Here is a 17,422-nt window from a genome sequence, read left to right on the forward strand (position 1 = left end):
GGGTTAGAGTGGAGTTTACCCTAACATGACAGTTATAAGTCTAATAACCGTCTACAGGGGCAATTTGAGCGTGTTGAAACCTTGTTAACATTGCGTAACCAATAGCGACTTAAGTTGACTTTAGGCGACTTAAGGCGACGTAGGGTGACTTAAGGCGACTTAAGGCGACTTAAGGTCCCAGAGTAGACTTTACATTTCCTTAACCCGTTGAAAACCCGTTAATATATACATTATTTTCCTTTTGATCACAAAGACAGCTTTTAGAAGGTTTTGTGAGCGCAGTTCATTCCAGGTCTCAGAAGTCAATTATAAACACGCATAGCACCTTTGAGTAGTTTGTATGGTCACTACATAAGGACACTGCAGTAAAAACAGCGTTAACATTACATGCAGCAAAGCATAGCTATATATCAGTCCGGTGGCATGGTTCTATTTTCTTATCACTAGTAGTTCCGCATGTTGGTGTTGTTTTTTGCACACATCACAGGTATCATATGTCATGTAATTTGTCGCGTCGTGTCATGTCAAAATGCAGTTATCTTAACAGGGTTATCATTTTTATCTCTAGGGACCTGAGAACAAAATTTCAAAGCCAATGGCAGAGATTGACCCAAAGCCATGAATATTACAAGCAACTCTACAACCTCCTACCCGTCAGTTTATTACCTCATCCACCCACATGTGCATGCAGCACTTTACTTCAGTATTTTCTTTCTCGGATTGTTTGGCAATGCTCTCGTGGTGGTAGTTGTGGCGGGAAAGAGATCTACTCGATCTTTTCACGACATCTTTATTTTCAATCTGGCAGTATCTGATCTCATGCTCATACTGATATACTTCCCGATGTTCTTTGCACACTCAGTGGGACAATTTAAGGCGCCCAAGACATTCTGTCAATTGATATGGCCTTTGATCACGGTCACATACCTCTCTAGTATCTTCAACATCACGTCCATAGCCGTTCATGATCGCAGCAGAGTGATTGTGAATCCTTGCGCATCCGAATTGCACCAAAGGAGTATTTACATCTGGATCTCTCTCCTATGGCTACTTTCTTTTATTTGTATCCTCCCAGCCATGGTATTCGCCGACGTAACGCCAAATGGGATGTCCATTATCCATCATAGCTCTTGCCTGCGTACGAATTGGCTTATCACCAAGCCAATCAAAAGGTCGAAAACATTCCAAGCAACCCAAAGTACTATCTAAAGCAAGACGACGGGAAAACATTCAAGTTGTGGGGACCATAGCGTCAATTGTCATAATATTTGCCGTGTGCATGTTTCCCAAACATCTAGCATTCCTTTACTATTACTTCGGTGGTAAAAACAGCCCAAGCAAGGCGCAGGTCTTGTTTAGAATGCTCATTATTTCGGAAATTTTTGCTGTTCATCGCAGCTGTCTAAATCCGCTTGTTTACGGTACCGTCATGAAACATTTTCGAGCCGAATACGAAGTCGCTCAAAGCTGTTTTCTGTTGTCGCTGGAACACTCGTTAAGCAAGGAACCTTTCACGGGTACACACGAGCAGCTCAGTTGACTCGGCTCCTTCAGAGTTCATCAGGTGCACGTTAAATGCCGCCGAGGTAGCGACTTTATCAGAATTAAATATGAGTGATGTTGAACAAACTGAACAGGGTAACGTAAAGCTCTCTGTTAATAAGGAACAAGTTCCTAACACAGGAGTTGAGTTGAGTTGGAGTTGAGTAAAAATGAGCTGCACTGCGTTTAGACTCTAAACAACATATCTTAGGTTTAAAGAGGTTATTTGCTCCTTTTCTGGTCCTTAGGGTTCTTTGCAACTGAATATGTTTTTCTTAACTGCATGAGATGTTTTTGCCATTGCTCTTTCTCCAAATGTACCTTTCATTTTACATAGAAATGCAGAGTAATTTGGAGAGAAGTTGTGTCTCATACATCATACATCATACATCATACATCTGAGGAGAACTTTGTGTGTTCCCACGCAAAGTCAGGTAAATGTGATTGATGGAATAAACTCTGAGAGAAATGCACCTTGGTATACGCATTGCAAATCTAATGGGGATATTAAGGTTACCGTATACGATTAGAGGTGTCTCACGTCCAATCGAAGTAGCACGGCCGGTTTAAACTGTGCATACTTTAACTCCTATATCATATTACAGCTTGCAACTTTTTTCTTGCAAGGGACATAGAGCCGGGACATAGAACTATAAGAACCTAGAGCTAAGAAACAGTATTATTCTTTTGTTTGGCATATTTCGAAGCAAAGAGGCATGTTACTGGAGGGAATTTTTTTGTCTTTAACCTTATTGCCGGTTTACGGTATTTTTTCATTTAAACTCCGGGTGCATTTAATTAAAATTCAGCCTTCCAGATCCAGCGATCTCTTTTTGAGTTATTTTTTTGTAAAAAAAAATACCTCTTAGTCGGCGCGTCGGGGTATGTTATGGACGGATCAATGGATGCGTGAGTGAGTGAGTGATAGATGTATGTATGTCATACCAATCAGATTGGATCTACTGTAAACAGCCAATCAAATTTCTTGTTGTAAAGGTAAATGGTATGTGAGAAGATTTGATGCCGATACAGTTCAGAACGGCCATATTTACTCTTCTATAAAAGAGGAGGAAGTATTCATATATATTGGGCTTACTTCGACATTTTCTGTGGTTTAGGCTGAGGATTTTGTGGGCGAGTTTGATAATCATTTGCAACTGGATATAATCAGTCAAAGAAACGAGGTGTTTGGCATATAACTACGAGCATGCGATGAAGGGTGAGCTTTTCCCATTTGATAAGTTCTTGAATTGAGCCACTCTACTACTAGGTTTAAGATGTGAATGAAAAACAAATTGATGTGGTTTCTATGATAGAATCAATTGTATTTTGGGGGGGGCAGAATGCACTACTAAGGATGAGAAGAGGTTGTGACCAGGTTCAAATCGTTTGCGTGTTGTATTGAAACCTAAATATTGCTGCAGAGGTCGTGATGAGTGTTCCGGGCATGTCGTTAATTTCAGCATCCATTGATAAGTTCACCTTCAATGTGAAAAGCGAAGAGACTACGATTAATTTGGTCAACAGAACAAAAAGATATTATTCTGTGACGATTTTACAATAATAATGGTTGTTTACTACTGGAATGAGAAGATACGTTTTAATGAAACTAAATCTTTTCTCTTCAACGTTATCACTGGTTTTCGCTTACTCACGTTAATAACCAACACGAATTGTAGTTGAAGAAAAAGGAAATTATGTTTGTTCAAGATAACTTAGGTGAGGTATATGAAGTCTTGAGCGTTTTATTGTATTAAACACAAGTACTTTGGTAATTGAAAAATAAAGCGGACTGACGTGTATGTTGCCGGTTTGTGATTTTTAGTCCGGTTTGGAGCGGAGGGTGACAGTTACATACATATATTGGGTTGTTTTAGAGTGCATAATGTTCCGTGTAATGGTGGCTAGTTATAAACGAGATGAGCCTTGAGTTTTGAAACTTCATGAGTTAGTAGTATGCAAATGTAACGAGATATTTTTATTTTTAGTTACAAAGGTTACTTGATACTTTTGCTTTTCACAAGGAGTAAATTCAATTAGAGGTCACGAATCGTCATTTCTAGTTCTTAGGACATGTTTTAGAGGAGACGAGACTATTTAGAGTTGAAACAGTTCTAACGTTTACAATAATAAGTGCAGGTAACTATTGTTTTGTTCTTGTTGCATGCAAATATAACGAGATATTTTTATTTTTTAGTTACGAAGGGTAATTTGACACTCTTGTTTTTCACAAGGGAGTAAATTCAATTAGAGCTGACGAATCGTCACCACTTGTTCCCACGAGATGTTTGCTATCTTTAGTTACAAATGGTAACTTAACACTTTAGTTTTTTATATGGGGGTAAATTCAGTTGGAGCTGACAAGTTACCGGCTATTGTTCCCAGGATTTTAAACAAAAAAGAAGCTTTCATTTCTGGACGGTTTTTACGTCTCTGCAGTAGCAGTTTAATATTTTTATTTGATGGGCATTTTATGACATTCTTTTCAGTCCGATATTTTTAAAGGTAAAAAGTATGAAAACTGTTCAAATGTTCTTTGAAGACTGCGTGGCACCAAGTTAAAGTGCAATTTAATTAAATCAGACTTTCAACGTGTCAGAGCGGTTTTTTCTCTTTCTTTCTATTTTCGGTGAAGTAGTGTTGTTGCGCTGTGGTATGTAAAAAAGGGTAAACTTAGGACTCCTATAAAATGCGAAAAGTTCTCTTAACTTGAGTATTTTTGAGCAAAAATTCCTCCTGGGGGTTCGGAAGGGCTATGTGATCGGTGAGGGAGGGAGTTATGCATGTGCGCGTGCAACACCAATCACAGTGTGGTTTGTATCAAAGAACGAATCAAATTGCCTGATAGAAAATAAGATGGTATCTATATTACTCTGGAAACGTGTCAGATTACTGTAGTTTGCTCAGTCAAACATTTTATGGCTTACTAAGTTATGTTACCATGACCGATGTAACATCGTATGTACATCATAAATTCCCAGTTTCTTTCTTGCTGTACATCGCAACCAAAAAACTTGTCAAATGAACCAAATCATTACTGTAAACAGGTCGATGAATGCTCCTATTTAGAGACTTTTCAGTAGTTTACAAAAAAAATAACCCTTGCACGCCTTGCGTGCCTATGCTTTAGTCTGGCGTTTGTGTATTAAACAAGGAGAAGCGTAAAAAAAAAATTCGTTCACGAATTTTTTTTTCATAAATCTCTCAATTGAATGGAACTGAAGCAAAATTTACTCAAACACCACCAAAAAATGGACTATTCTTATACTCAATTAAGATTATCTAAAAAATCGCAGAGAGTCTGTTACGCAATTTAGTGCCTATCACTTCTTTGAAGATTAGTATGTTCTCAAGCCCTCCTTAAAATCGTGGGATGATTAGCACACCTTTCGATGAATGGAAATCGACTTCAAATGACAGGTATAAGGATTTTCTACATCGAGCCATTCAACAACGTGACAGTAAAATAATTTGGATAAAGAATATTCCATAAACAGTCCTTACTATACTAGTGACACTGCTATCTCAGTAATTCCATAAACTTTTAACTCCTTTCTGGGGGTAATGAAATACAAGAAAAAACCCCGAAACTTTTCTATATCTGTAAATTAGCTACAACATGATTCTAATTTACTATTATATAATCATCACGTGGAGGAGTGGTAATGGCGACGGAGATAATTATGCTCGGTGGATGTGAGCACATCCGTTGAGGGGAAATTCGCACTTCAGACACCACGTTAAACTTTTGCTCATTCTTGTTGTAACTCTGCTTAAACCTTTTTCGTAGCAGTTGAGCGACGGGGAAGAAAATGTGAGCATTCGCCACCTTCAGACAATAGAGTGGATAAGGGAAACGAATCCTTTAGGCATCCTGACATCTGGATAGGTGCAGAAACATTTTCAGCAACATGGACCCCTGTGCTCCACAGACTAAAATGAAATAAACAGAAATATTACTGTATCCCCCTCGCTTCCACCACCCATCCCCTTATAAAAAACCAGGAAAAACAATCAATAATACCAGGTAAGCTATCCCAACTATGTACGTTTTCATGACAAGATGGCTTATGTTTCTTATGTTTTCTCGTGTTCTCGTAATTGTTACTAAACGAGTGTGCTTTTCTAGAAAAATATCACTTCTGTTACGTTTACCTAATAAATTTGAATTAAGGTACTACGGAAGCACAACAAAAACCAACAAAGAAACCAAAGCAGGCCTAAACGTTATATCTTTTGGATCACAATGATATAGATATCAACCACTTCAAGTTAGGAGGGGGAGAGGACCACACTTGATCTCTTCAAGTACGTTGAACAGGGTGCCTTTATTTTACATATAGCTGTTTTGGTCGCCAATTCCCTAAGATGGTGAAGAATCTTTACCAATGAGAAAGGGAAATGCCACAGAACTGTACAACCAGCCAAGGCAAAACAAGCCAGTCAACAAGAAACTTGGAGGCTCTTTCATGGTTAAATTCATGGTTATGATAAATCACTCAATAAATTAATCGTTCGCGAGCTGAAAACATTTGTCAGTAATTGATTGGACAAAATCCTCACACAGCGCTTCTGTCAATGCATTAAGTCAAGTGAGTTGTAATTTGAACAATAGAAGTGCAGCTGTTTTTTTAAAATTCATTTTACTGACCTACATACCCTCATCCACTGAACTGAAAAAAAAATACAATACCACATTAAATCTAATATCAAACAAGCTGCTGAGTGAAAGATAAAAGTTAGACTACTTCTGAGATGAGATTGATCGACTGAATGGTTCCTAGATAGTTCATTTCCAGCGGATCTTTAGCAGTGTGCTCATTTCTAGTGCATGTATTGTACTCCGCCCTTTGCCTTTCGTGATCGATCATGCAAACACAACAACCTTTTTGGCACGTTTTTGGTAAATAGGTTGTCTTGTTACAACAAAAAAGAAAAGAAAGATATCTGAGGTAATCCTGGCGAAACTGACGAGTTACTGTTCCATAAATCACTGGGTTTAAACAACTATGAAACACCGCCAACAAGTCGGAAAACTTGAAAATAACTTGTGCTGTATCCTGCTCGCTTTTGCCGCCAAAATCAACTAACAACCATGCCACATGGGTAGGCAGCATGCAGACGGCAAACGAAACAACTATGGTTGTAAGAATTTTTGCAATCTTTTTGTTTTCTTGTTTCCTTGCTTCCTCGACTGTTCTTGCTGGTGAAGTAAAAGAACTGCGTCGCTTTGAGAGGAAAAGTTCTCCAACGATTCTGATGTATGCCACAGCGATGATTATGAGCGGAACAAAGTATTGGAGTGCGGCTAATACAGCGGTGTAGGCTCGCTTATGATCGTTTGACGGCCAATCTTCGTGACATGCACCCGAGGGTCCCACTCCAGCGACGATGATTAATGGTAGTGCTACAAGAAACGAAAGAACCCATATTGTCCCAAAACCCAGAACCAGCTGTCTCTTTTCAAGCGTACTGTCGAAAGGACGAAGTATTGCTTTGCAGCGATGAACCGCCATCAAGGTCACCGTGAAAATCCCCGCGCAAAACGAAACAGTCATCATGGGCCAGATAATCTTACAATACACTAACGATCCAAGGAAATCTGACACTTGCATGTAAATAAACACTGGCAAACACAAGAAAATAAAAATCAGGTCAGAAATCGCCAGATGCACAATAAACGTATCGTTGATTGTCCGAGTGTGTTTCTTGGCGACAACCAAAAGAACGAGTAGGTTTCCTGTAGAACCGAACACAAAAGTCAAAACAAAAATCGTCAAGGTTGCGTTCCTTGCTGCTTCATCAACTATTCCTCCAGTAGTGTTGGTGTTCTCTGATATATTCATGTCCTTCCTTTCCGTTTTTTAAATCCAAAGCACTAACTTGGCATTTTTTTTGTTGAAAATTTGATTGTTAGAGATTTTATCGACATCCATGAACCTGAAAGCGGAAAGAAAGGCTTGATTTAGTCGTACCGCGGAAATCGCCTGCGTAAATAAGGAATGTCGGCTGTCACAAAGACAAGTAAATTACACCAACCTCTGACGGCAGTCGGGTCCACTTTGTATCCCTAACAGCTAATTGAAAAACGTGCCATTATTTAAATACATATCACCATACAATCAGGTCAGAACAATGCTTATCCTATCACGGTTAAATTTGTTCAGAACACTGTGGATTAGCTTAATGGAAGGTCTTTGAATTTCGTTGATTCCGAAGCTGATTGTAATCGTATAGGAAGTATAGGCTTCAGTTCAAAGCTATACCGACGGACATATGTAGATATGTGTTTATGTAATTAAATGGAGAAAAAAAATACACTCAATAAAAACACTTTTTAAAACCTAGTTATACCATCCCGCTGTAAAAAATTCTTAAAAGCAATTATCACGTAAGTTAAGAAGATCCTAATTAAAGCTGCTTTTCCTTTTTTAAACGCAATTCCTGTTTGAGGAGAGTGATCATTTTATTTATCGTTAAATGCGGCTACCTACTTAACACTTTTCTCCGGGAAATTATAGTATTAACCGACCGAGAAAAAAAAAATTAAGTGTGCTGACAAGTCTAAACTAATAAGGCTAAAAATTAGAACACACTACACTAAATTTGTGGACATATTCTTTATTCCTGGAATTGAAAGCTACTCAACTAATTTGGGAGATGTGTCATTTTCATTCGCAGTTAAGAATTTCAGCTGGTCTAGGAATTCCTCTCAAAATTTATTATTTATTTTGGAGAGATTGTCCGGCAATCTCTCCAAAATGTTTGGATTGTCGTAGTTGACAGGTTTTCCATCAGAACATCCGTGTTAAGTAAAGAAAATCAAGCCGGGAAAAGATCCTCTTGCTCCTTTTTTTGTTGTTATTAGAGTGACTTCTAAAGACAGAATGCTCCATTTCACAGACATCGAAAGACAGAATGTAGATAGAAAGAAAGACAGAATGTCAACAATTACGACTTTGACAGTCACTTTAAATTTCCCAAGATTCATAGCATCATGGATAGTAAAGAGACTGGATTGGAAACTAGCTCGCGTCACCGGTTCCAACACAGTGGAAATTCGTGACGTCACTGTCGCAAGCTAAATTTTACTTTTGCAGCAACTTTGTTTACACTGCACAGTAAGTGACCAAACCAGGACCAAACTATGGATATTGAAGATTTTTTTGAAGAGTGGGATGAAAATGATTTAGCAAAACTTTAAGAAGACAACGAGAGGGCGGTGAACGCGGTAGAGGCAGAAGGCAGTGAAGACGAAGATGAAAGCGAGAGCGAAGATGAAGGCAGTACGTTTAAATGCAGCAAGTGTAAAAAGCGGTATCATCTGAAAGCGTGGTTGCAAAAACACGAAAACTCATGCAGTGGCAAGGAACCTACCAGAAAATTCAAAGCCAAATTGTCTGAACGCCAGAAGAAAACCAGAAAAGTGCTTTCTTCCCTCGGTTTTGACGATTTCTTTACATCCGAGTGCGTACCGAGTGTAATAACATTTCTCAACAAGATATCTGCGACAAGCAGTGAAACGACCAAAATACGAGGATCCAGGTTCGCACAAGCACAACAACAAGCTGAGAAACTTAAAACAGAATTGGAGAAAGGAGACGAGAACGTCATGTCATTTTTTCGCTACGTTGGTGTGACCATTTGGACGATAGTCTTCGCTCGGGATGATCTTGTCAGCTCGTCACGCAAACAACAACATATTGCTCAACACCTAAATGAATTTCGAAAAAGCGCAAAAACTGACGTTAAAGTGGTCTGAACTGTGCTGCGTTGCATGCCTAAATTCTTCTGATTGTATTTTGCTACAGCTGATGATAAGTGAGATTTTTGGGAACATCTCTTCTTTCCGACATAAATCTGTAGTCCACACGATGAAGATTAGAGAAGAATATGACGGAGAGACTTCAAGCAAACCATTCCTTACTCCGCTTCACAAGGACATAGTAGCCTACATTTCTACCATCCATGGTAACACAGTGAGCACAGGCGTAGCGTACAGCAATTCGAGCTTCACAAGTGCTTTCCGAAATTTCTACGTACATCCGACCACAGTAAACATAGGAACTGATTTGAAATAGTCTATTGAAAATATTCGGCTAGTTAGCATTGAAAATTGAAGCTAGCCGAAGGCAGGCCACGTTGCTATAGTTTTGGATTATCAAGTTTCGCAAGAAGACAATTTGAATAGCTGAAAAAAAAACCTGCATAACCATACACGAAATGTTCAGTAGGTAAATTAGAGAAGGCAGGGCTCCAACAGGATTTGAGACTTTGACTTGCGCTACACCAGTGTTGTTTTAAGGTCGTTCGCGCTAGTTGTTTCTGCTTATCCTTACTGCGCACGCAAATTCACACGCCACGTCATGCATCGAGCGCGCGCTAAGTAATAAAACGAACCGTGATAGGGCAGATGGTCATTGCTATAGCTTTGCCTGGATTTAACGATTTTGGACGTTCGGTGACCCCTATTTTTCTTTTGATGGATCATTTTCTCTACCGATTTCTACGTTTAGCAAAAAAATGAAGAAAATCTATCAATTAGAAGTTTGAATTTGTTTGCAAAATGTACCATCGAATTCCGTTCTTTTTGGGTCTTCGTTTATCTGTGCGGCGGTTTCAAATGCCTCAAGAAGGGTTAAGGTGGCCGAACACAGTTTTCGCGCGCACTTTTGCTGATGCAATTCAGCGCGCGCACAAGGATTGCAAAAAACAAACATGCCGTCAATAGAGCGATCATTTTATTTACTCAACACCCGCACTATCTGTGTTATTTTTCTGTATAATTGAACGCAGTGTATTGATGACTTTAGTCTTCTATTACAAAGATATGTTAGAAAAGGTAACGATGCAAAGATCCCAGCAATTCTCAGCTTTTTCTTTGTTACCGAAAGAACCCAGTTATATGCAGCGCATGCGTAGTAAGTCAAAAAATTGTGATTGAATGAAAAATTGCACTCTCGGAAATACGCCTATTTCTCGAGAATCACTCATTAGAATTTCACGAAATTTCGCACGAAAATACTTCAGGAAATAAGTAACTGGGGTATTGGAAATAACTGAATTTTAACAAAGGAAATTCTAGATATTCCAGTGAACCTTCAGCAAGGGATAATTAAAGATCTCTTTGTTAAATTATTAGCAAAATGGTGTTAACTTGTGAGAATCGTTACAAGCTTGTTGCATGCAAATTGTAAAGAAAATCTAATGACTAGATTTTCTACAAATAAACAAAACTGATCTTAAAGGCCTGTTTATATTTATTCATATTGCCATGGCAACGGCACATACGTCAGCTTAACCATCAAAAAACCAAAGTTTGTGTTGTTAACTTGCTTGCTGCCATTTTTGACGACCGAAGGATCAAGGGTTTTAGAGAAAAAGGTGAATGAAACACAGGTATCAAAAACTGTGTTCAGCCACCTTAAGTTTCGTGAAAACTTTGCCAACATTTAAAATTCTTTACGCAGTAGACCCAGCTCTGCAAAATATTCCGGACTAAGATCATTTGCCTCCGTTGACTCACCTTCGATATTTTTAACTATTAACCCCTGTAGACCATGCTGAATTACGTGCGCCAATTTTTCAAAATCAGGGTAGTTTTCCACACGCTTTTATGCGACTAAATCACGCTTTTATTTTCCACACGCTTTTATGTGGGAATACATAGTCGCGAAGAACTCCCGTCAAAGAAATCATAACTAGGAGCAATCCTCGTTTCTTCAGTTCGTCGAGGGTGTAAGTCAAAATAGCAAGAATGAAGACAAAAACTGGCGACCAGACATGAGTTCCGACCCAGCTTTTCGCGCAGCTGTTTTTGTCCTGCAGGAACAAAGGAAGATGGAATCTTTCTAGCTAAAAAAATACAGCTGTGCACGATAAACAATAACTGGGAGTTGAACTGGGCTACGAAAGCCACGGTATGTTCTTTCTGTGACCCCCATGTCACAGCATCCGCAACCTAGTAGTTCAAAGCTACATTAACTTAATCCATCGGGGACTCAGAATTTTTCTTTGTCCCACGCTCGTGTCATGTTGATCAGTTCACTTTTCACATTTCATTGCCGAGCTTAAAATTCACCATCTTTATTCACTTACTACATGAATTTCAATTTCAGTTTTGTGAGTTTTTAGTAGGGCTTTCTGTTTTATTTTTTATTTTTTGTCTTTCCTATTCTAAGTCAGCCAGTGTCAAACCCTTCAAAACAATAACAATGAGAAACTTTTATACGAAAAGAATGAAATCTTTTAAACATGTTTTGTAAAACCGAGTTTTATGAAACTTCGTTTAATTAAACCTGGTTTAGTTGGTGTGAATGGGGTATTTGATTACCTTAAACTCATGGGTTACCGTTATTCGGCACTGCATAGTGTCAGTCTGGCCAGTTACTGGGTTGATTCTCGAGTATTTGAGTTTCATTCTGCCTCTATTCAATCGGGGGTAATAAATAGCCGTCATTGAACCCTTGCAAGAGAAGAAAGTGTCATGTTAAATATATTTGTTTGCAAGAATATTAGTATACATGCAAAGATTTCTGCATGCTGATTGGCTGAGAGGATGCCATCCCAAACAGTGCAAAAAGTTGAACTTGAAAGCAGAAAATTGGAATTGAGCAGGAATCCCCCAGACGTTCGAGTAACAAATGGACAAAAACCTTATACCGAGTTTATTTCAGTACTCTGTATTACAAACTTCTGTGCGACTGTTTTAAATATATCCTCAAAAGAAATCATTTCTTTCAACACCAAATGTTGAAAACAAATTCTGAAATTCGTATAAAATACTTGAAAATACCGGTAAAATGAAACTGATGATAAATTTACCTGTGTTTGCACAATTTCTCTGAGTTTTAAAATTAATTTTCTCAAGTTCCTAAGGGAAATTGTTTTTGGTGTTATTGCAGGCAACTATTTATATCTTTACGTTTTCGAAAATGCAAAAAGGACATTACTATACTTTAAATTATTCTGGTACAGGGTTTTTGTCCACTAGAAATTGAAATTGCTCGATTTCTTATCGGATTTCGTCTTAAATTGCAGGTATGTTAGTAACAAGTTATCACATGATTGTTCTCGTGCAATTTGGAACATAAGCACTTGCAAATTTTTCAAAGACTACAAACTGCACTCGTCCTACCAGCTCGTGCATTTTTCCCTTAATTTGCTTGCATATTTATTCAAAATCGCACTCGAAATCATTTGATTACAAACTAAACGCTATCTTTTTCGACTCTGTAAATAAAAATAAAAAGTAACTTAATTGATTAAGAATGAAAAGCAGCGATATTAAAGAATGACGTTTCGACGGCTCCATGGCATCATTCTCAAATTCAAATAAGATACGTTATGTGAGTTCGTTATATAGTGAATGTACGTGTGAAGGTCTCAGTGCATATGATTAAGAGATAAAAATAATCGATGAATAAAAATACCAAGCGTGGTGCGCTTGAACTGTCAAATAAAAAGTTTCGCTTTAACGGTTTTCCCAGCTGGAAGTCAGATGGAACGTTCAATGTCTTCAACTCCACTGGGAATTTTTGCAAACAACGAAATCCCTTCAGATTAAGTCCTCCTCTATCATTGTTACCAGAATGATCTGAAAATCTCTGTACCATTCGCTTTTTTCAGTTTATACTAAACTCGTGCTCCTTGATGAAATACGCAGTCGTTGCAGCAGGAAATGAAATGGAACAGTCCTTTCCACTGAAATGGTATGCACTCATTCCGTCTCATTTTGTTAGTTGAAAAGTTGGTGTTCCATTTGGGAATATTCTCACCGGTTTTCCAACAAGTGGAAAGGGCTAATTATCTCGTCACCAATTCTTTGTGATGTTTCCATTAAATGTTACAAAACCCTTCGCTTGGATGAGTTTGTCTTCTTCAGCATTCAGTAGTCACGTGAGTTCTCGCAACAAGGACAGCCGTTATTTGTCGTGAACGAAAACTAGTGAGAAAATCTCAGATAACGCAGACACAGGTCGCCCAAGCGTGATATATGAGTTCGTATGGGGAACCGTGACTGAAATATAAGGGTTTGTATGGAAATAAGCAAAGATTAGGAGATGGCATTGAAATCGATCAATGTATGGGTAATTTACCGAATAAAGACTCTCTTGAACATTAAGGATTGTTATTTCTTCTCACTCTGGGGCGTTTAAAGAAGGTTTGAGCGAATTTTGATATATTTATCCTTACGGTGTTATAATAAGAGACAAGGAAACTTTGGGAACTTAGGAAAACTCTGGAAATTTTGAAAACTTAGTAAAACTTAGGTAGGAAACTTTGGCCAGTTTGACGACAAAACACTCTTCGGAAACGATGTCCAATTGGCACACAAAAATAGCATTTACTAACAATATTACTTGCTGAGCTCACAAGGTAAGGCCTGCAGTTTCTCTCTCTGTAATTTAATGAAGTACACATTCAGATTTCACCGTGTTAGCTGGGCAAAATTTAAAGTTGCAATATGACGACCAAAACAGTGCCCATTTATGCGTGACATCGGAAAGTTGATCAGTTTTCTGCCGTCAACCGCTCGGCAGGGACTGGGAACGTGATCAATTATGATTTAACGTGTAGAGGGTACGAAATTTTTTATCTTACAAACTTTGCCTCTCACGTCTGCCCATCATGCACTGCATAAAATCGTCTGTATAAGGAGCCTTCCTCAGGTCGTACACAGTCAGTATATCTATTGGTATAAGACAAATATAAGGATGCGGCAGGATGTATAGGGTCTGTATGATGATCAGTATATTTCAGGGTTGGCCAAGAAAAATACCAGGATCTTATACACTTGTGGCAGGATTCCTTATATGTCATTATACATGTCAGTATACATCATGTATACTGTGTGAAACAGGAGGTATACTGGCAGGTCTGTGGAAGGTGTGTATACGGAATTTTACAGTTGCGGCAGGATTCCTTCTACGTCAGGTCAAATGTCAGTATACAGTACGTATACTGGGAGAATCAAGGGGTATACTGATCGTGGCATGGACGGGATGTGTACTGATTTCGTATATCTTATGGACAATGACCCCTGGTTTTTAGCTACAATGAAATTTGTTTTCGGGATTTCTAGTGGCAGGTTTTACGGATATTCATTTTCAAATCTTAGCGTAGAAACTGATTCGTAAACAAACACCATTTACTTGTGTTCCTCTCTACATTTGCAAATAAAAATCTACTTGATAACTACCTTCATGATCTCCTGAATGTGGTCGAAGCTATTTAATGCTTCTTTAAGTCTTAGTCTACATGGAGTTAGAACTGTAATTGTGATAAGCAACAAAACAACTATTTTACACATAAAGTAAAATGTCTTCCAATGACGTTTCGGGTACACGTCGAAATAAGTTAAAGCAATATAATTTAGTAAACTTCATCAAAAATCTGCATCATCTACACTCTGATCACTTTCATGATCTTCGTCATCACATGCTTCGTTGTCATTTCTGTCAAAGGAAAAAAAAAAAGTCAGCTTTAGTTCTATGACGTAGAGAATAAGGTTTAAGTAAGTGACAAACAAAAAAGAGGAGTGGAATTTCTTAAATACTCGAAAAAAATTGCTTCCCAGACTTGTACAGACAGTATTTTTCTGTATATATAAACACCTTACCTTTCAGCTTCTTCTACTTGAACCATTTCCTCTTCTCGTCTGCGTAACCTCTCCTTCCACTCATCTGACAGGGCCCATTTCGGAGTGTTCACTGGGGGCTTCTTTTCAACTGGATACCCCGTTCTGGCCGTCTTCCACGAACGATTATGAACGAAGCGTATTCCACCATATTCGACTTGAATATTCCAGGTGTACGTCACGTGTTGTGTGCGGCTTGAGTACTCTAGGATTCTATTGCGTCACAATCACATATTAGAGTCTAGATACTCTAGAATATTTTGGCTTTCACGCAGTGGTGACGTGTTGTGTGCGTCGTGAATACTCCAGGATTCTATGGCGCCACGATAATGTATTTAAGACTCGAATACGCTTATTATCGTCAAAGCGGAGAGAGCGAATTTCATTTTTCTGCCGCTTGCGATGAACGCTTGAAGAAACAACAGCCGAGAAAAGCAAATGGTCTTGCAATTTTCTGAGAGCGAGCTCAGCGCCTCTGAGCAAGGTCTTCATCACGGATCGTGACAAAACTAAGTGAAACGAATTCTCTTGTACACGAAATTTTCCATAAAACGAATTTATATGATTCGTGTTTAGAAATTTTACTAACAACCTGACTGAAAGAAATATTGGTGGGTAAATTTCGTTGAAGGCACTCTTTATAATTACGCATGCGCTGATGCTTTCGGACTTACAGCGGTAACCACAATGATGGAATACCACTAGTCGGTCTAAATAAATAGATTTTGCGACATTCAACCCTTACAAGCATAAGATCGGCGAGAGGCCTCCTAGGAGGGTTCCATGGTTTGCATCAAATACGCGGCAGCGTTAAATGGGTTTGGTGTTTGCAAGTCCTCCCATGCAACCGATCTTAGGGCATTCCGCTCTCAAGCTTTGCGAAATTGGTGAGCTGCGCCACTACGTAGGTCGGTGAGATGTAAGGTATGTTCCGTTGTTGTTGTTTTAGCACTTTATTTAAAAGGTCTCACATTCAGTGGCCGGGCTGGTATTCGAAAAGAGCCCTGCGATAGGTAGATTGTAAATACTAGAATATAAAATAGTAGTCAGAGGTGTAAACACCTGTAGGAAATAGAACTATGCAAACGTGAGTCAAAAGAGCTATACTGAAGATTGGTATGAATTTTAAGTCTTATGCCTCCACGCAAGATTTTGAACAGAATACACTCGATGGCATTAACAAAATGATGTAAGTTAAGTATAGATCTTCGCGCTTTGTTGACTTGAACATCCTGAAACGAGCAACGAAACGCACGTCCGAAAATTTCCCTTGAAACGCCGCACATGACGTACCCAGGCCGGGATTTTTCCTGACACACCGCAACGGACGTATCAGGATCGGAACATGGCACCCTCCAACACGTCACGTTTCTTGACACGTCACGTTCTGATCTTGAACAGGCCAAGTGTCGAGGAATTTCACGGCCACGTAAATCCCACGTAATTACTCATTTCACGCAGCTTATTGATATCTTTGCGCAATGCGTGTCGGAGCGTACAGATACGTTATGGATATCTTTACGCAATGCATAAAGAAGCGTTAAGCTGCGTTGTTGATATATTTACAGAATGCTTAAGATGCGTTAATGATACCTGTACGAAATCCGCAAAGTAGCGCAAAGACGCGCTAATGATACCTGCTTTTATTGCTGTTTATCTAACTTGAGGTTTCCTTTACAAGTAAGTTCTTCCGTAAGAAGCATTCATTACCACAGCGTATATTTTTCATGTCAGCTCTGTTTTCAGCAACCGGAGCCTTCATTTCCTTCATTTATGATGCAAAATAACAATCAAGTTGAATTTACTTTGCCAACTCGTATAATGTTCCCTTACACTAGGTATAAGGAAATCTCCACAAGACAGTATACATTCGTATAAGGATACAGACGTATACTGATCATTATACAGACCTTATACATATGCTTCAGTATACATCATTATACCTCTCCGTACACATTATGTATACGGGTTCATTATACCTCCTTATACATGCCATTTCATGCAGTGTGATCAGGAGGACTTTTGTCACGGCTAGTATCTTTCTTGTGGCTAGTAAACTTTCACGTACTTTTTTCTTAATTTTGGAGGGCTTGCGCCGTCGCGTCGTATGATTGGCGCAAAAAAGATCATAGCCGTGAAAAAAGTTCTTCAGATTTGTTTTGAGGATTGTATTACTGATCTTTCTTAGTACTGACGCTTCACAAAACTGAATGAAAGGTCTTCTACTAGTTCATATAATAT

General features: G+C 38.7%; 2 protein-coding genes and 1 pseudogene across 3 annotated transcripts in view; 2 read left to right on the top strand and 1 right to left on the bottom strand.

Annotated features, from left to right (window-relative positions):
- Positions 1 to 2,181, top strand: part of LOC145479532 (neuropeptide FF receptor 2-like) — a 3,382-nt pseudogene extending 1,201 nt beyond the window's left edge. Inside the window, exon 2 of the transcript XR_014048430.1 lies at positions 569 to 2,181. The product of XR_014048430.1 is annotated as a neuropeptide FF receptor 2-like (transcript). The remainder of the gene's footprint in view (positions 1 to 568) is intronic.
- Positions 1 to 17,422, top strand: part of LOC145479610 (uncharacterized) — a 385,465-nt gene that overhangs the window by 299,767 nt on the left and 68,276 nt on the right. The window lies entirely within an intron of this gene.
- On the bottom strand, positions 5,763 to 7,592 carry LOC145484284 (neuropeptide Y receptor type 1-like). The gene has a single exon (XM_081462930.1). It carries the CDS (start codon positions 7,386 to 7,388, stop codon positions 6,282 to 6,284), a length of 1,107 nt encoding a protein of 368 aa, XP_081319056.1. The 5' UTR covers positions 7,389 to 7,592; the 3' UTR covers positions 5,763 to 6,281.

Source organism: Orbicella franksi, chromosome 1 (genome assembly GCF_964199315.1).
Source record: "Orbicella franksi chromosome 1, jaOrbFran1.1, whole genome shotgun sequence".
NCBI lineage: Eukaryota > Metazoa > Cnidaria > Anthozoa > Scleractinia > Merulinidae > Orbicella > Orbicella franksi.

Excerpts from the sequence above, each read along its gene's own strand:
- LOC145484284 (XM_081462930.1), bottom strand. The coding sequence starts at position 7,388 with ATGAATATATCAGAGAACACCAACACTACTGGAGGAATAGTTGATGAA.